General features: G+C 52.1%; 1 protein-coding gene across 1 annotated transcript; it reads left to right on the forward strand.

The window, feature by feature from the left end:
• Positions 1-9,325: 9,325 nt before the first annotated feature.
• Positions 9,326-18,343, forward strand: HSBP1L1 (heat shock factor binding protein 1 like 1). The gene is made up of 6 exons (XM_055368687.2): positions 9,326-11,277; positions 11,689-11,901; positions 12,294-12,516; positions 14,331-14,397; positions 15,799-15,893; positions 17,967-18,343. Exons 3-6 carry the CDS (start codon positions 12,466-12,468, stop codon positions 17,976-17,978), a joined length of 225 nt encoding a protein of 74 aa, XP_055224662.1. The 5' UTR covers positions 9,326-11,277; positions 11,689-11,901; positions 12,294-12,465; the 3' UTR covers positions 17,979-18,343.
• The last annotated feature ends 1,481 nt before the right edge of the window (positions 18,344-19,824 follow it).

Raw genomic sequence — 19,824 nt, forward strand, 5'->3', positions numbered from 1 at the left:
GCGCCGCGGTGTCCTAGAGCGCGCTGGGCAGGGCGGGCCCAGGCGGGGCCGGGAGCCGGGGCTGTCGGGGCGGTGGGGGCGCGTGGCTCCTCCCGCCCGGTCGGGAAATACCAGCCGGGCGGGGCCGGTCCCTCAGGCCTGGCGCCCACGTTAACCCGTCTCCAGCTGTCCCGGCGCGCGGCCATCCAAGCGGAGGGCGTCGTCCTGGAGGGCCGGGGGCGCAGGGTCCGGACGCCCCCCTCACGCGTGTCCTGAATGCGGGCCGCCCGGGGACGAGTCTCGTCCAGCTCTGTCCTGACCCAGGAGACCCAGGGACCCGGCTTGGAGTTTGCAGCGCCCGGAGGCGGCCGGGGTCTCGGGAAACGGAGCGCCCCCCGCGGGTCTCCGCTCCGACGCAAGTGCCGCACGAGCAGATGCGCCGGGGCCGTCACCGGGGGGCCGGCTGGACGCGCGGCCGTCACCGTGGCCATTGTCATCATCGTGGTTGCGGCCATGGTCGCTGTCGCTGCAGAAACGCGGGGCGGCCTCTCCCCATCCCCGTGCAGTTCTCCGGGCTGAACCGTTGGGCGCCTATTTGCAGAAAAGGCAGCTCCTGAGCCTCAAGACAGACTTGGGGGCCAGGCGTGCGTGGAGCCCGGGCCCTGCTGCCGGCCTCGCATGCCAAGCCAACTCCGAGCCTCGCACCCGCCCGCGGGGAGCTGCCCTCGCCCAGGACCCTCTTGGCCCGCGCGGGTGAGGACTGAGGGCGAGGGGCGCGTGGATGAGGGGCGCGTGGATGAGGGGCGCGTGGATGAGGGGCGCGCGGGTGAAGGGTGAGGGGCGAGGGGCGCGCGGGTGAAGGGTGAGGGGCGCGAGGGTGAGGGGCGCCTGGGTGTGGGGTGATGGGCGCGCGGGTGAGGGGTGAAGGGCGCGCGGGTGATGGGCGGGTGTGTGTAGGGTGAGGGGCGCGCGGGTGAAGGGTGAGGGGCGCGAGGGTGAGGGGCGCCTGGGTGTGGGGTGATGGGCGCGCGGGTGAGGGGTGAAGGGCGCGCGGGTGATGGGCGGGTGTGTGTAGGGTGAGGGGCGCGCGGGTGAAGGGTGAGGGACGCGTGGGTGAGGGGCGCGGGGGTGTGAGGCGAGGGGTGCACGGGTAAGGGGCGAGCCGCGAGGTTGAGGGGTCCACGCTGAGGGTTGCTTCCCCGCCAGCCGCGGCCTCTTCTCCACGATCCCGGCCCCCTGCCCCCTGCCCCCTGCCCGACTGGTTTTATGGGGGATCATAAGGACAGTCACCACCTAACTAGGAGCAAATCCCCAACAATCGAGGAAACAGGGCGCTCCTGCCTTGCGCCCCCAGGCTGGCGTTGGGACTTCTTTAGAGCCAGCGCTGCGGAGCCCCAGCACCAGGAACGTAGAGGTGAGTAAAAGGCACAGCAGGAAGCCTGGGAGAGAAAAAGCAGCTGCCCCTGCTCAGCCGCGCCCTACCCTGAGCCCAGCAGCCTTTGGGATCATCTGTCCTCTCTGCCCTGGAGGTTGGAGTAAGCTCCGGACCTCCTTGACCCTCACTGGAGCCCTGGGGTCCCAGACGCTAGCCTCGATTATCTTAAATCCAGAGGCTGTGGAGACATGGGGCAAATTGTGCCCGCAGCCTGGGGCCTAGAGCTGCATCTGTGCACGGGGCCTCCAGGAGCCCGGCTCAGTGGACAAAATCTGGCATGCTCGGACCTCACCCCACAGGCCCCACGCCTTAGAGGCACCCCGAAAGGTGAGTTGATGACTGCAGAGTGAGTTTGTACCTTTTCGAACACCACCTGCCGGGGGTCCGAGCCCCCACCCCCAGTCTACATCAGCCAATCACAGCTCATTGCAGGTGCTGCGCTTGTTACATAGCTTCCTGCAAACAAGAGAAGCCGACCAAGCCATCCACAGCTGGAAAATGGCCCTTATAAAGCCATCAAGTCCTAATCCAGGCAACCTGTAAATATTACCTCGTATGGGAAAACAATTTTTTTTTCTAATGTCATTAAGGATCTTGAGATAGAGAGATTGTCCTGGATTATCCAGGTGGGCCCTAAACACTGTGGCTCACGCCTATAATCCCAGCACTTTGGGAGCCTGAGGCAGGTAAATCTCTTGAGCCCAGGAGTTCGAGACCAGCCTGAGCAACATGGTGAGACCTCGTCTCTACAAAAGATAGAAAAATTATCTGGGCATGGTAGTGTGCACCTGTAGTCCCAGCTACTCCTGAGGTGGAAGGATTGCTTGAGGCCAGGAGGTTGAGGCAGCAGTGAGCCAGGATCGCACCACTGCACTCTAGCCTAGGTGACAAAGTGAGACCCTATCTCAAAAATAAATACAACAGAGGGTCTCTGTGTTGGCCAGGCTGGTCTTGAACTCCTGGCCTCAAGCAATCCTCCCGCCTTGGCCTCTCAAAGTGCTGGGATGACAGGCATGAGCCAGCATGCCCGGCCACATGCATCTTTGTAAGAGGGAGGCAGAAGGAAATTTGGTGCCACACAGAAGAGCGGGCCATGGGAAGATGGAGCAGAGATGAAGATGGGGCCTTGAAAATGGACATGATGCAGTCACAAGCCAAGTAACGCCGGAGCCACCAGAGGCCCCAGAAACAAGGAGCAGATTCTCCCCAGGAGCCATGCGAGGGAGCCTGGCCCTGCCAATGCCTTGATTTCAGCACATTAAAAGTGATTTTGGACTTCTGGCCTCCAGAGCTGTGAAGGAATAAACTTCTGCTGTTGTAAAAGCCACTTAGCTGTGGTCATTTGTTGCAGGAGCCAATGAGTGACTGACAAGATCAGAGCTGTGACACAGAGGAAGCAGAGCTGTGCCTCATGCTTTCCAGGCTCTGCTCATGAGAAACAGGTCACTGGGTTGGCCCGGTGCAGATTAAGGTGTCACTTAGGAGCATGAATACCTCAGGGAACCACTCAAGAAGTTGCCTAACACATGGTGCTTATAAAAGGAAAAGCAAACAAAGCAACCTTGTTCTGAGAGCTGGGACATCAGAGGAAGATTGGAGCCACTGTTTCTCACTCAGCCTATTTCTTTTTATTTTATTTATGTATTTATTTTATAGAGACGGGGAGCTCACTATGTTGGCCAGTTTGGTCTTTGAACTCCTGGCTTCAAAGGATCCTCTCACCTAGGCCTCCCAAAGTGCTGGGATTACAGGTTGAGTTATAATCACCAGTTTTGGAGGTGGGGCTTGGCAGGGGGTGTTTGGATCATGGGGTCGGGTTCCTCATGAATGGCTTGCACCATCGCTTCATCCCCTTGTGATGAGTAAGCTCTCACTCTGAGTTCATGTGAGATCTGTTTTTGTTTTTGTTTTTGTTTTTGTTTAGAGACGGAGTCTCGTTCTGTTGCCCAGACTGGAGTGCAGTGGCACAGCACAGTCTCAGCTTACTGCAACCTCCTGGGTTTAAGTGATTCTTGTGCCTCAGTCTCCCAAGTAGCTGGGATTACAGGCTTGCACCACTATGCCTGGCTAATTTATTGTATTTTTAGTAGAGATGGGGTTTCACCATGTTGACCAGGCTGGTCTCAAACTCCTGACCTCTTGATCCACCCACCTCGGCCTCCCAAAGTGCTGCGATTATAGGCGTGAGCCACCGCGCCCGCCTGAGATCTGTTTTTCTTTAAAGTGTCTGGCACCTACCCACACCCTCACTCTCTCTCTTGCTCCTGCTTTTACCGTGTGAAATGCCTGCTCCCACTTTGCCTTCCGCCATGAGTAAAAGTTCCCTGAGGCCCCCAAGAAGCTGAGCAGATGCTGGTGCCGTGCTGGTATGGCCTGCAAGAACTGTGAGCCAATTAAACCTCTTCTCTTTATAAATTACTCTGTCTCAGGTATTTCTTTATAGCAATGCAAGAACAGCCTAATACACCAACAGAAAACACCATCCAAGAACAACATCAAAGGATATGATTGGTACAATGGGAGAATCGGAAGGAGGAAAGAGAAGAAGGGGCAGGAGAAATGGTGGAATGGCAAGAATGTCCCCAAATTAATGACAGACACCAAACCATAGATCCAGGAAACATACAGAACATCCATCAGGACAAATAACAAAAAACATAAAGCAAAACAAAACAAAAAACCACACCTAGGCTTGTCACATTCAAACTGAATAAACCTGCCTGACTGAACCCTCGTCCACAAGCCACAGCTACACCTCTGACAAGACAAGAGACAGATTTCAGTAACTCTTCTGGTAAGGGACCACTGACCATGGCTGGTCCCGGCTGGTTTACAAACTCTGTGCACCAAGTGCCTTTGAGTCTTAGAAAGACCTTTTGATGTATAGGGCCTAACTGTAATACATTTAAATGTTACATCTCCACCCCAAAGTGAACATGGGTCATATGATACATACGGCAAGACCCCCTTCATGAATATTCATAGCTCCTCATGTAACCTGTTAAGTAACCAAGTCGGCATAAAGCTCCTGCCCCATCCTCTCCTCCTCTGAAGGGCCTGTGTCTGGTCTTGTGGGATGTCTATCTTGCAAGTTATTTAAGAAATAGTCTCCTTTTCTAAATGCAGTGTTGTGTGATTTTTTAAGTTAACAAGAGGAATATGAATAAAAATGACAGTGGACTTCTTGTTAGAAATCATGCAGATAAGAAAAGGGTAGAGTGAAATCTTTTTTTTTTTTTTTTTTTTTTTTGAGACAGAGTCTCGCTCTGTTGTCCCAGCTGGAGTGCAGTGGTGCGATCTCGGCTCACTACAAGCTCTGCCTCCCAGGTTCACGCCGTTCTCCTGTCTCAGCCTCCCGAGTAGCTGGGACTACAGGCACCTGCCACCACATCCGGCTAATTTTTTTGTATTTTTAGTAGAGACGGGGTTTCACAGTGTTAGCCAGGATGGTCTCGATCTCCTGACCTCGTGATCTGCCTGCCTCGGCCTCCCAAAATGCTGGGAGTACAGGCGTGAGCCACTGCGCCTGGCCGTGAAATCCTTAAAGTGTTGCAGTTGAAAAAAAAAAAATCTGCCCACCTAGAATTCCATATAGCAAAAGTATCCTTAAGGTGCAGGAAAAATAAAGACTTTTTCAGAAAAACAAAAACGGAGGGAATGTATTGCCAGTAGGCCTGCCCTGTGAGAAATGTTAGAGAAGAGACAAGGAAGATGGTACAGGTCAGAAGCTTAGATCTACATCAGGAAAGGAAAAGCATCAGAGGCAGAATAAATGAAGAGAATTAATGTCTTGTTTTTCTTTTTTTTCTTTCTTTTTTTTTTTTTTTTTTGAGACAGAGTTTTGCTCTTGTTGCCCAGGCTGGAGTGCAATGGCGCAATCTCAGCTCACTGCAACCTCCGCCTCCCAGGTTCAAGCAATTCTGCCTCAGCTTCCTGAGTAGCTTGGCTTACAAGGACATGCCACCATGCCCAGCTAATTTTTTTTTTTTTTTTTTTTTTTTTGAGACAGTCTTGCTCTGTCACCCAGGCTGGAGTGCAGTGGTGCAAAATCAGCTCACTGCAAGCTCCGCCTCCCGGGTTCACGCCATTCTCCTGCCTCAGCCTCTCAGGTAGCTGGAACTACAGGCGCCCGCCACCACGCCCAGCTAATTTTTTGTATTTTTAGTAGAGATAGGGTTTCACTGTGTTAGCCAGGATGGTCTCGATCTCCTGACCTCGTGACCCGCCCGTCTTGGCCTCCCAAAGTGCTGGGATTACAGGCGTGAGCCACCGTGCCCAGCCTATAATTTTTTGTATTTTTAGTAGAGACGGGGTTTCGCCATGTTCGCCAGGCTGGTCTCGAACTCCTGTCCTCAGGTAATCCACCCATCTCAGTCTCGCAGAGTGCTGGGATTATACGCGCGAACCACCTCGTTATTCTTTTTTTTTTTTTTTTTTTTTGAGGCGGAGTCTTGCTCTGTCGCCCAGGCTGGAGTGCAGTGGCGCGATCTCAGCTCACTGCAAGCTCCGCCTCCCGGGTTCAGGCCATTCTCCTGCCTCAGCCTCCCGAGTAGCTGGGACTACAGGCGTCGCCACCACTCCCGGCTAATCTTTTGTATTTTTAGTAGAGACGGGGTTTCACTGTGTTAGCCAGGATGGTCTCGATCTCCTGACCTCGTGATCCGCCCGCCTCGGCCTCCCAAAGTGCTGGGATTACAGGTGTGAGCCACCGCGCCCGGCCAACCTCGTTATTCTTAATTGATCTAAAGACAACTGTTTAAAGCCATAAAGTAACAATGTACTGGGTGATTACAGCTTGTGGACAAAATGTCACAAGGGACAGTGGGAGGAGCTGGGACTTTTCTGATGTAAAATACCTCCATTGTGCTGCCCTCTCTACCACGGGTCTGAAGCTATATTCCACAGCTTAAGCCACTTGGTCACACACTGAAACCCCTGGGCAGCTTTAAAACCACAAATGCTCAAGTGCCCGGGCCCACCCGCAGAGCACTGATAAAGGGACTGTGCCAGTCAGGGAAGCCTTCTAAGCCTTCCCCAGAAGTTCTGATGTGTAGCCATATTTGAGAGCCACTGTTTTAAAATTCACACCCACAAAACCTGCACGGTACAGGAGGTCCTCATTACCCACAATCATGACTTCTTGGAAAAACCACTTACTCAAACAGGACCAGAATTGCATAGTAAATAATGGGATTAGAAAATAGTTGGTTGATATTGCATTAACAATGAAAATTAAACTTATGAGAATATTGCAATTATTTTAGAATAAATAAGAGCGGGCCAGGTGTGGTGGCTCACTCCTATAATCCCAAGACTTTGGGAGGCTCAGGTGGGTGGATCCCTTGAGCTCAGGGGTTCAAGACCAGCCTGGTCAACATAGCGAGAACCCCCATCTCTACTAAAAATACAAAAATTAGTGGGGTACAGTGGTGTGCACCTGTAGTCCCAGCTACTCAGGGGTCTGAGGTGGGAGGATCACCTGAGCCCAGGAGGTCAAGGCTGCAGTGAGTCGTAATTGTGCCATTGCACTCCAGCCTGGGCAACAGGGCAAGACCCTGTCTCAAAAAAAGAAAGGAGCAACAGTCTCTACTCAGATCTGTATTCCCAAATCTATACCCAAAAGAACTCCTTTTATATAATTTTTAAATAAAACTTTTCAAACACAAAAGAGAGTAACATAATGAAAGGCATGTATCCATCAACCAGCATCAATAATTATAAAAGAGCTCTTTTAATGAGTATAAAATAAGAACTGAACTTAACGTTTAATTGGCAGTGTTTCTCCCTTTCTGATAATAACAGTGCACCCTAAAATCAGCAGCGTCTTAGACTTAGGGCCTCAGAAACAAGGCCATCAAACTGGATCCGAGGGGCAACTGGGCACCTCCATGGGCTCCCATGCTTCATAAAGACAGCTGCACCCTACACTTGGTTGGACTGGGACGTTTTCAGCTATCCAAAATAAAACTTCGGTTTTCTAATTTAAAGCTTTGCTTCATGTCTACATTCTGCTCTTGTAGTCTGCATCTTCGCTCGCGTAATTAGCTATTTCAGTCTTACCCAGACTGCTTTCTTCCCAATTGTCTGTCCTCACACCAGGGAAACACTGGCTAATTTCTGTAACTTCAGAATACGCATTAATATTCTTTAATATTTAGATTCCCATGGTCAGTTATTCATCCTGGGCTAGTGCTCGGCAGTTTCTCTTTTGTCAGTTCATGCATCACCCAGGCAGCATATGCCGAGGGAGGCACAATTTCTATATTTATCCTAAGCCAAACATGAGCAGGAAAACTGAGAGCTATTCTAAAAATAATTTTATCGGGTCAAAAAGAAACAACTGCTAGGCCGATCTGGCCGATGACTCCTCCAGTAGCTGTGAAATCAAGAATGCACGTCATTTTCTTGCTGTGTTCCTAAGGTAGAGGAGACCACTTTGAAGGCCTGCAGTCCATATTGGCATTGTAGAATTTGAGCAGAAGGCCATTTTGTTCTGTACTAAGAAAAATTCTTCTGCCTTGAGATGCTGTTAATCCGTAACCCTACCCCCAACCCTGTGCTCCCTGAAACACATGCTGTGTCAACTCAGGGTTAAATGGATTAAGGGCTGTGCAGGGTGTGCTTTGTTAAACAAATGCTTGAAGGCAGCATGCTCGTTAAGAGTCATCACTACTCCCTAACCTCAAACCACTCCCTGATCTCAAGTACTCAGAGACATAAAATACTGCGGAAGGCTGCAGGGACCTCTGCCTGGGAAAGCCAGGCATTGTCCAAGGTTTCTCCCCATGTGATAGTCTGAAATATGGCCTCGTGGGAAGGGAAAGACCTGACTGTCCCCCAGCCCGACACCCGTAAAGGGTCTTTGCTGAGGAGGATTAGTGAAAGAGGAAGGAACGCCTCTTTGAGGTTGAGATAAGAGGAAGGCTTCTGTCTCCTGCTCGTCCCTGGGCAATGAAATGTCTCGGTGTAAAGCCAATTGTATATTCCATCTACTAAGATAGGGGAAAACCGCCTTAGGGATGGAGGTGGGACATGCTGGCAGCAATACTGCTCCTTAAGGCATTGAGATGTTCGTGTATATGCACATCAAAAGCACAGCACTTTTTTCTTTACCTTGTTTATGATGCAGAGACATTTGTTCACGTGTTTACCTTCTGACCTTCTCTCCACTATTATCCTATTATCCTGCCACGCCCGATAACGATCAATAAATACTAAGGGAACTCAGAGGCCGGTGCCAGTGTGGATCCGTATGCTGAACGCCAGTCCCCTGGGCCCCCTTTTTGTTTCTCTATACTTTGTGTCTCTTTCTTTTCCAAGTCTCTCGTTCCACCTAACGAGAAACGCCCACAGGTGTGGAGGGGCAACCCTCCCCTTCACTGTTGTCTCCATCAGATCCAGCTGAAGAGCTTTGCTCGAAAGCCAGTCCTTGGCCAGCGTGGCCTCGTGCCTGTAAGTGCAGCGCTTTGGGGGGCCGAGGTGGGAGGATCACTTGAGCCCAGGAGTTTGAGACCAGCCCTGGCAACATATGGAGATCCCTGTCTCTAGAAAAATAATAAAAAATAGTAGCTGGGCATGGTGGCGTGCCTCTGTAGTCCCACCTACTCGAGGGAGGCTGAGGCAGGAGGATCCCTTGAGCCCAGTTCAAGGCTACAGTGAGCTATGATTGCACCACTGCACTCCAGCCTGGGTGACACAGCAAAACCTAATCCCAGAAAAAAGAAAGGCAGTCCTGTCATCTCCGCAGACCACCCGGCCTATCTCGGTGAGGCCTGAGGCTGCTGTGTGCAGCGATGCTGGGTGGTCCTACTCGGGCTGTCCCAGAAGCCTGACCTGAAAAAGCAGCCAGGGCTGGAGGGACGGCCCCATATGAGCCTGGCCGATGCCGGCTGGAGAGGAGAGAGGCGTTCCCAGGTCAGAGGCAGGCTCGTCTCGTCTTCTGCAGGGCCAGTTCCAGGCTCGTGTGGGCCGGTGGGGCTCCCTGCTCGTTTAGCTGTCTGTGATTAGGAACGCATAGCCCATGAGGACAGGGTGCCCAGCCTGAACCTGCACCCAGAGTCAGCCAGTCAGCATCTGAAGATAACGGGTTCCACGGGGTGCCCACAAGCTCTCCAAAGTCCCAACGCCAGTCTGCCTTCACGGCTGTCTGAAGTGCTTTATCACTGGTGAGCTCAGTGCTGTCAAGAGCTCTGTGGCCCCCGCTCCGCCTGAATAAGGGAGGAGCGGCAGCCAGGGAGCAGCCCCGCCCTGGAGACACTGAAAGCCCTTGGGTCTGCGCCTGCCCCCACCACGAGGGAGCCGTCCCCTGAAGCCATGAGCTTAATGCTGGGCTGTCCCTGGAGTAAAGCTTCCGGGAGCTCAGTGCCTGCAGAGTAAGGGAAGAGTGGACGTTCTAGAACTTTCTGGAAGGGAGGAAGGAGGGCAGTCTGACTGGCTCCCTGCTCATTTAGCTGTCTGTGGTTAGGAAAGCTGCCTGTGGGCTGATGAGGAACCCTGTCGTGGCCCGGCCGTGGGGCACCACTGCCCATCTCCTCCCGCCTCCAGAGATGAGCACCCTCTGAAGAGCTTGGAGGGGCTGACGCCAGCCCGCTGTGTCTGCCTCCTCTCTACAGGCGTAATTTCCTGCTTTTCCCCTAAGTTAGCTTGAGTGACTTCTGGTTCTTGACACTGAGGTGTGTTTCTGATGGAAACACCACCGGCTTGTACTCCTTGCCCCCCACGCCAGGCAGGCTTTCCTGGGTGCAGGCTGTCCACCCTGTACTGTGGCATCTGCAGGCCCTGCCTCCTCCTCCTCAGCAGCCACCCACACTGGCTTTCCCGAAAAGCCGAAGCCGCCCGGCAGGATTCCTTAGGCCTGAATGGTCCTGGGAGTGGGCCGGGAGCCACAGCACAGCAGCCACTTTCCACCCACACCGCGTCTTTCTCAGCCGTCCACACTGGCCCCTACAACTAAGTTTGTATCTCAGCCTCTCTCAGAGACAGAAAAAAAGAGGAGGGACGCTAAAAGCACACGAAAAGTGGCAAAATGGCCATGCTTTTAAAAAATAATTTTAACAGCTTCATTGAAATGTAATTCACATACCACAAAATCCACCCATTTAAAGGGCATAATTCAACAGTTTTGAGTATATTCACAGGGTTGTGAAACCTTCTTATGATCTAATTTTGGAACATTTTTGTCTCCCCCACAAAGAAACCCCAGACCTCCTAAATCTCTCCGCACTCTCCCTCGTCCATGCAGCCCCCACCAACGGCAGTCAACTTTCTGTCTCCGTGGCCTTGCCTGTTCCAACTCTCCGTGGACTTACCACTCAGGGTCTTCACGCCTGGCCTCTGCCACCCAGCGTTGTTCCGGAGGCCCACCTGCTTCATAGCGTGCGTCAGCGCCTCACTCCTTTGTGTGGCTGAGGAATATTCTATCATCTGCATTTTGTCACCTACTTATCGGGGGTGGACATTTGGGTGGCTTCCACCTTTTGAGCATTACTGATGCTGCAGGAGACTTGGTGCACTCGCGCTGTCGTTTCCTTCGGTATATGCCTGGGGTGGCGCGGCTGGGCCCTGTGGAAACTGCTTCACTTTTGAGGACCCACCCGACTTTTTCACAGCACTGCAGCCTTTCACAGCCCACCGGCTGCGTGGGGGGGGCCACAATCCCCACATGCCCCTCGGACTTACGTTTGTCTCTCTGATTCTAGCCATGCTGGTGGGTTGCAGTGGGAGCTCATTGTGGTTTTGATTTGTGTTTTCCTGGTGACCAGTTGTAATGAGAAAAACCGAGAATCACATTTAAAACCTTACCCTAAAGTGGGAGTTGCTGAGAGACCAAAGAATGACTGGGCGGAGTCCAGATTGGTGAGTAGGTGAGTTTATTAGGACTCACATGTGGGGCACTCGTGGGCAGCAGGACAACTCTAGAGATGAGCGTGCTTCTGTCCCTAAGCTGCTTTTGAGCTAATTTTCTGCCTCTTTGCGCCGTCTGTGTGATGGGCCTGCTCTCTGTGGTGGTTCTCACATCCCCTCTGGGCTGTTTGGGTTCTCAGGGACACCTGCTCCTCGCTGGGCACCGTGGCCTGGACTCACCGCCTGGCCTTTAGGGTTCAGGCCACAGACATCCGCCCTGAAGTAACCTGGCGGGAACTGTCGCGCCACAGCGGTGATGCTGGGTGGCTGTGTTTTATTTATCCGCACATTGAGACACCAGAGCTTCCAGGTGTGGTCACTGGGCTGTGCTAGGGATGCTGGGGTGACCAGACACAGCCCTGTTCCCACAGCGCTGCAGAGGGGCACAGACACGGCAAGAAGACCGGTAACCCTAAAACACCGTCCTGGGAGGTCACCCACAAGGTGACGAGCCACAACCCAGGTGTGAAAGAGGCCAGGGAAGGCCCAGCGTGGTGGCCCAGGCCTGCGGTCCCAGCACTTCGGGAGGCCGAGGCAGGAGGATCACTTGTGCCCAGGAATTCGAGACCAGCCTGGGCAACATAGTAAGATCCCGTCTCTACAAAAAATAAAAAAGATTAGCCGGACCTGGTGGCGCGCGCCCGTGGTCCCAGCTACTGGCCAGGCCGAGGCAGGAGGATCGCTTGGGCCCGAGAAGTCGAGGCTGCGGGGAGCCATAGTCGCCACTGCACCCCAGCCTGGGCCACAGAGCGAGCCCCCGTCTCTGAAAAACGCAGCAGGGGTGACCGAGGCCCATGCATTGCCCGTGCGGAGCATTTTGGGGGTGTAGGTGGCCGGTGGCGCCCACGGGCCCTCTTGAGTAAGGCGGCTCCGCCCAGGCCGTCCCGGGGCCTCGGCTCGGCTCGGGAAGCCGCAGAGCCTGGGGGCGCGGACCAGTCCTCCGAGGCGGCCGCTCAGTGACATTGCGTCCCTGCAGGTGCAGCGCCCGCCTCTCTGCTCCGGCCCCGCCTCCGCCCTGGAACGCAGCGCGCTCCGCCCGAGGTCTCCCGGCGGCCCATACAGGAATCGCGGAGCTTAGCTGACGCCACCTCGCGCCGGGTCCGCGCGGCCCACGGGACCCCCCCTGACGCCCCCGGCCCGCGGTCCACATGGACGTGCGGGGCCCTGAAGCCCCCGGCGGGCGCGCGCTGCGGGACGCGGTGAGCCCCTCCCCCACTCCTGCTTCTCTCTGGATGGGGGCGCCCCTGCGGTTCTGGGGGGTTTTGAGGTCGGGGGGGGGGGGAGCCTGCGGTGCTGGGGGTGCCCTGCGGTCTTCGTGGGGCCCTGAGGTCCTGGGGGGCCTGCGGTCCTGAGGACTCCTGTGGTCCTGAGGAGTCCTGAGTGCCTGGGAGGGGCCCTGAAGACCTGGGGGACCCTGCGGTCCTGGGGGGGCCTGAGGTGCAGGGGGGGACCCTGATGTCCTGGGGGACCCTGCGGTCCTCGGGGGGCCCTGAGGTCCTGGGGGGAGCCCTGCAGTACTGGGGGGCATTGAGGTCGGGGTCAGTGGGGAAACAACTGGGCCAAAGGGTGCCCGAAAGGGGACCCACGAGTGTCGCAGCGCCCAGGGCTCCGGCCTCTTCCCGGAAATCCTCCCGCCCCCCGGGCCTTCCTACTTGCCAAAGAGTTCCAGGCCCACAAGAGGACTGGCTATGAGGAAGAGACCTGGAATTTGAAGGAATGTGTTGGGCGTTGTGCAAGCCCTAACGTAAATTTCCTGACAAAGGTAGAAAGCCCTGGCATGGTTCAGAGGTGGGGCCTCCTCCTATGTCGACCGGATTCTAGATTCACACCATGGTACGTGGGGCTCCCTGGGATCTGCAACCCCCAGCTGGGAGAATTTTGTGCTTCTCAGCCTCACTGTTCTCATCTCACCCTGGACAAAGTCGCAGGGTGAGGAGTAGATTACACCGTGAATGGTGTGGGACGTCAGTCTGTAAACTACAAAGCAGTATATAAACAGGAAACGCTTTCAGTAGCAATGGTGATATTTCTGTATGACCTGGTAAGTAATTTCATAAGAATTCTTGAGGAGCGCAGGGTCACGAGATTTTCTCCTGCGTCCTCCTCTGCATGCTTTATGGCCTTGGCTCTGGGCCAAGGTGTGTGATCCTCCTGCATTCATGGTGTGTGGTGTGAGGAGGGGGATGGGTCCCTGCCCCGTCTGCACGTGGCCCTCATGATTCCCGCGCTACTTCTTGAAAAGACTTTCCTTTCCCTCTGTATCCAAAGGCCTTAGCACCTTTGTCAGAAGTCAACAGATTTATGGATGGGTTTATCCCATGATATTTATTTTTTTTATTTTTATTTTTTGAGACGGAGTCTCACTCTGTCGCCCAGGCTGGAGTGCAGTGGCGCGATCTCGGCTCACTGCAAGCTCCGCCTCCCGGGTTCACGTCATTCTCCTGCCTCAGCCTCCCGAGTAGCTGGGACTACAGGCGCCCGCCACGACGCCCAGCTAATTTTTTGTATTTTTAGTAGAGACGGGGTTTCACCTAGTTTGCCAGGATGGTCTCGATCTCCTGACCTCCTGATCCGCCCGCCTCGGCCTCCCAAAGTGCTGGCATTACAAGCGTGAGCCACCGCGCCCGGCCTTATCCCATGATATTTAAAATGTCATACGTGGGCCAGGTGTGGTGGCTCATGACTGTGATCCCAGCACTTTGGGAGGTCAAGGTGGGCAGATCACCTGAGGCCATGAGTTCAAGACCAGCCTGGCCAACATGGTGGAACTCCGTCTCTACTAAAAGTATAAACATTAGCTGGGCATGGTGGCACACGCTTGTAATCCCAGCTACTTGGAGGCTGAGGTGGGAGAATCACTTGAATCCAGGAGGCGGAGGTTGTAGTGAGCTGAGATCGCGCCATTGCACTCCAGCCTGGGCAACAAAACAAGACTTCATCTGAGAAAAAAAAAAAAAAACTCATATGCCAACAGTAAATATTTATTCAATTGTCTTACGGTTTATTTTTTCAGGCAGAAAATCTATTTCAGGAACTTCAGGAACATTTTCAAGCTCTGACGGCAACATTAAACCTCAGAAATATCCTTTTCTACCTTTAACAAATGCTGTGATTCTTTCGGACTGGTAGATTATCATGGAGTATCTTTTTGTTGTCTGCTAGTAGTAGGTAATAGTTTACTTAGGATTTCCCAGTATTTACTTCTGTGCTTTTATGTGGCTTCCTGATGTGTTAATTACCCCTCACCTATAGCAAAAGCTGTACCTCCGGCCGGGCGCAGTGGCTCACGCCTGTAATCCCAGCACTTTGGGAGGCCGAGGTGGGCAGATCACGAGGTCAGGAGATCGAGACCATCCTGGCTAACACAGTGAAACCCCGTCTCTACTAAAAACACAAAAAATTAGCCCGGCGTGGTGGTGGGCGCCTGTAGTCCCAACTACTCGGGAGGCTGAGGCAGGAGAATGGTGTGAACCCGGGAGGCGGAGCTTGCAGTGAGCCGAGATCGCGCCACTGCACTCCAGCCTGGGGGACAGAGCAAGACTCCATCTCAAAAAAAAAAAAAGCTCTACCTCCTGCTTGACTGGCAACACAGGATGTCTTGTGCGGCAAGTATAAAGGACAAAAACACAAACATGTAACACTTCCCAGTGGGGCTTCCATCAGTCCCCAACTGGACAGTGCACCCTAGACCATAGGCCCCACAGTGCATAACACTGAAGCACAGGATCCCAGATACGGCTCTCCCAAACTTTGTTTTGTTTAGTTTAACTTCACCAACTCACTGTTTTGTCTTAGAAACAGGAAATCAAACAGAATGAGAATCGAATTTTTTTTGGAGTTGGAGCAAATCTAGATAAGGGTCACAATTGCCCCAAGACTTGCCCAATTTGAGCTCATGCTACACAATTAAATATATTCCTTAAATATTGTGTGCTTGCAACTTTTGATTTTGTAAATGGGTTCCCACAGGACAAAAGTGAGTCTTAGACATAAAATTAAACCATACGAATGTTAGTTTTTTAGTTAATTTCAGCTGGGTGGTAGTCTATAGTCCCAGCTACTCAAGAGGCTGAGGCAGAAGGATCGCTTGAGCCCAGGAGTTCAGGGCTGCAGTGAGCTGTGATCACACCACTGCACTCCAGCCTGGGGGAAGAGCAAGACCCTACAAACAAAAAAGAGTTAATTCCATTATATTTATTTTTACACACCCAGAGTTTGACTAAAATATACCAATCTCCTGTCCCCAAATCCATGTCCAAGCAAGGGGAGCCATGTTTTCTAAGCTCACGGTTTAAAGGTTAAAGGGACACACTGAGGAAAACTCAGGGAAAGAAGCTGATTTGCATGGACACTAGGCCTGTCGTTGATTCCCTCATTTCAAAAGTTGCATGTGCCATGGGAGGCGGAGTCTCTGAGGACATCCTGGCTGTGCCTCGGCGGCTCTGGACTCCAGCTCTACGCAGAACTCCTTAACACTGTACTGGAAGAAATGGGAAATCGCATTGAGGACTTACAGAAGAATGTCAATGACTTAATGGTGCAAGCTGGCATTGAAAATTCTATTAAAGAACAAATGGTAAGGTTATTAGCAAACTATGTCAACCGTTTTCCTATCTTTTGACTGCTTTCATCTTGAAACATACAATCCCATATTTGTTCACTATGGGAATTGCTGCCTCCGTGCTGCATGAAAACTGCTCAGGAATAATAAATTTCCAAATGCTCTTTTCTTTTTTTGAGGTGGAGTCTTGCTCTGTCACCCAGGCTGGAGTGCAGTGGCATGATCTTGGCTCACTGCAAACTCCACCTCCCGGGTTCAAGCCATTCTCCTGCCTCAGCCTCCCAGGTAGCTGGAACTACAGACATGCACCACCACACCCAGCTAATTTTTGTATTTTAGTACAGACGGGGTTTCACTATGTTGGCCAGGCTGGTCTCGAACTCCCAACCTCAGGTGGTCCACCCACCTTGGCCTCCTAGTGCTGGGATTACAGGCGTGAGCCACCACGCCCGACCACACCCAGCTAGTTTTTGTATTTTTAGTAGAGACGGAGTTTCACCTTATTGGCCAGCCTGGTCTCGAACTCCTGACCTCAGGTGATCCACCCGCCTCGGCCTCCCAAAGTGCCTCCTCTGCAGGGCATCTCAGGCCACCCAGTGCAACCCGAACCTCATCAGGGCACTGTAGGCATTCTCACAGCTTCTGACGCTGAATGTAAACATGCCACAAAAGAATGCTAGGATCAGAGGCATGTTTAAAGCCATTAGTAAAAATGACATAGAAAAAATGATTCAGAGGCCAGGCGCGGTGGCTCAGCCTGTAATCCCAGCACTTTGGGAGGCCAAGGCAGGTGGATCACGAGGTCAGGAGATGGAGACCATCCTGTGAATGGTGAAACCCCGTCTCTGCTAAAAATACAAAAAAAAAAAAAAAAAAAAATAGCCGGGTGTGGTGGCGGGCGCCTGTGGTCCCAGCTACTCAGGAGGCTGAGGCGGGAGAATGCCGTGAACCCGGGAGGCAGAGCTTGCAGTGAGCCGAGACTGCGCCACGGCACTCCAGCCTGGGCGACAGAGCGAGACAACATCTCAAAAAAAGAAAGAAAGAAAAAAAAACGATGCAGAATAGCACCCACGTTGAGCAGGTCCTCCCACCTGTGCCCACGCGGATGCTTCCCCAGGGATCCTCTGAACCTCCAGGTCAGAAAGCTGGTGAGCCATGAATTCACCCTGCATTTTAATTTTTGGGTGTGGTCTGTTCAGGTAGGCAGAGATGGCAGTGCTCTGATTCTGCTGGTGGACTGAAGTCCTCATGCCTTCTCTGCGTGAGCTCAGAACAGAGGCAGACTTCCCCCAGACACCTAACCAAGTTTCCTGCAGACACACTGGCATCACCTTCAGACGTTTATTCTGAAAGTCTTAAAGCAGTATGTCAGTGGCCCCATACTCTGTAGCCTTCTGCCCCTTGCTTTTTTGTTCAGTACTGAGATTCATGTCGACACGTGTCGCTCTAGGTCAGTCGCCAACTGCTGCCTGATAGTCCTCTGATGATTTCCTTTATATTTGGCTAATATTGTTTCCAAACAATGCTGCAGTATTCTTGTCTACTTCTTTGTGTACACGTTGCCAGTTTCTCTAGGGGACTTGGTTATTCTGTACCTAGGGGCTTGTTACCTGCATTAGCTGCCACAAGTAATTTCTGGACTTTGCCTAGAAGCCATCCTGGGAAGATGGGAAATAGAATTCACTAGGTACCCAGAGAGCCACTAGTATATCCAACTTGATTAAAGCACCACAGTGCCACAGACGAGGCAAGGCTTGGCAGCCATGCAGGCCTAGGTTTCAAATTCTTATCCTCTGTTGCTGGCTGTAACCTGGGGAAATCTAAGCTTTAGTTTTCTTCTCTGCCAAATATCTACCTGGTAAGTGGTTGTAAGGATTTAAGAAAATTGCTTGCAAAGCACTTAGGTCAGGGCAAGGTAGACAGTAAGTACATAATGAGATAAACTTGAAATACAGAGTCCAGATCATTATGATTTCAACTGTACTGCAGCCACAAAGCACCAGTGAGAACGTTATTAAAATCAGGGGTGAACATACTTAATACACCTGATAGGAGTTACGGCCTGAACGTTTATGTCTCCCTAAATAGCTGAAGACCTAACTGCAGCATGTCTGTATTTGGAGATGGGGCCTCTACAGAAGTCATTAAGGTTACATGCGTCCTGAGGGTGGGGCCCTCATCCAACAGGATTCGTCTTTCTGAGAAGAGACGCCAGGGGCTCGCCCGCTCTCCCCCCGTGCCTGCACCAGAGAAGGAGGCCATCGGCAAGCCAAGGAGAGCCCTCCCCAGAAATCACACGGACCGGCACCTTGACCTGGGACTTCCAGAAAACAGAACTGTGAAAAGACAAGTTCCTGTTGTTTAAACCAGCCAGTCCGAAGTATTTTGTTATGGCAGTCCTGGGCAGACTGATTCAATACGCAACACATTTACACTAAATATACAATAAACTTACAAATGTGGAATGTAATTGATCTTTTTCTAGTAACGCCAGTAAAGCTGTTATCGTAAGAGACATAGTTCACACATCATCCATCAATTATGCAATTGACAGAACTGTACCATTATCACAATCTTAGGGCACTTTTTCTTTTTATGCCTGCTCGGCTTATGTAAGCACATTTTCATTACGTCAAAAATAAAACTGCCCATTAGCTGTCACCTCCTATTTCCCCCTCCCTCCCAGTCTTAAGCAACCACTAATCCGTCTCTATGGATGTGCCTATTCTAGAAATTCCGTATACATGGAATCGCACAATATGCAGTAACTGGCTTTTCACTTAACCTACCGATTTCAATGTTCACCCGCATTGTAGCATGTGTCAGTACTTCATTCTGTTTATGACTGAATAATATTCCGTTCTATGGATGGACATTTTGTTTAACCGTTCATCTGTTGATGGACGTGTGGGTTTCCACATTTTGGCTTCTGTGTACGAGTTTCTATGTGGACATATGCGTTCAATTCTCCTGGGTATGAAACTGCTGGGTCAAATGGTAACACCATGTTTATCTTTTCTTTTTTTTTTGAGACAGGGTCTTGCTCAGTTGCCCAGGCTGGAGTGCAGTGGCACAACCACGGCTTACTGCAGCCTTGACCTCTGGGACTTAAGTGATCCTCCTGCCTCAGCCCCCCGAGTAGCTGGGCCCACAGGCACGCACCACCATGCCCAGCTAATTGTTCTGTATTTTTTGTAGAGACAGGGTCTCACCAGGTTGCCCAGGCTGGTTGTGAACTCCTGGGCTCAAGCAATCTGCCTGTCTCAACCTTCCAAAGTGCTGGGATTACAGGCTTGAGACACCTGCACCCGGCCCATCTTTAACTTTTTTGACGACCTGCCTGCCTGTGTTACCACTTTGCCACCAGCAGTGTGTGAGGGCTCCAATTTCTCCACATCCTTGCAAACGCTTGTTGCGATCTTTTTGTATCTAGCCAAACTCGTGGGTGTGAAGTGGCGTCTCACTGTGGTTTTGATTTGCACTTCCTTAACAAGCAGTGATGTTGAGTGTCTCTTCATGTGCTTCCTGGCCGTCTGTTTCACCTGCTCTGGAGAAATAGCAGGAGTGTAATACTGAGTGTCTGTTACATGCCAGGTACTCGAGGTCATACACGTTCTCCCTAGCCCCTCATTCCGATACGCTGTTACACTCTCCTACTTTATACATAGAAAAATCAGCACTTGGGAGATTAAACTGCAGATTTGCATTTGAATTTTAAATCCATTTAAAAAGCACACACTCATTTGTACTGTATGTAAAAAATGTGCTTCATTCTGTAAGTACCCTCCCGTTTCCACAACAGCAATCAATCTCCCGACAGCAGCGAGCCCCGTGCACCACTCCCGTGCCCGGCAGGCACCACGTGCTTCTGCGTCCACATCTATGTGCAGGGCAGACACTATTATCTGCCTTTACCAAGGAGGAAACGAAGCTCAGAGAAGGTACC

Source organism: Gorilla gorilla, chromosome 17, assembly GCF_029281585.2.
Source record: "Gorilla gorilla gorilla isolate KB3781 chromosome 17, NHGRI_mGorGor1-v2.1_pri, whole genome shotgun sequence".
Lineage (NCBI taxonomy): Eukaryota > Metazoa > Chordata > Mammalia > Primates > Hominidae > Gorilla > Gorilla gorilla.

Coding starts and splice junctions, on each gene's coding strand:
- HSBP1L1 (XM_055368687.2), top strand. CDS start 12,466: ATGGACGTGCGGGGCCCTGAAGCCCCCGGCGGGCGCGCGCTGCGGGAC. Junction 12,517..14,330: donor GGCGCGCGCTGCGGGACGCG/GTGAGCCCCTCC, acceptor TTATTTTTTCAG/GCAGAAAATCTATTTCAGGA. Junction 14,398..15,798: donor GGCAACATTAAACCTCAGAA/ATATCCTTTTCT, acceptor TTAACACTGTAC/TGGAAGAAATGGGAAATCGC.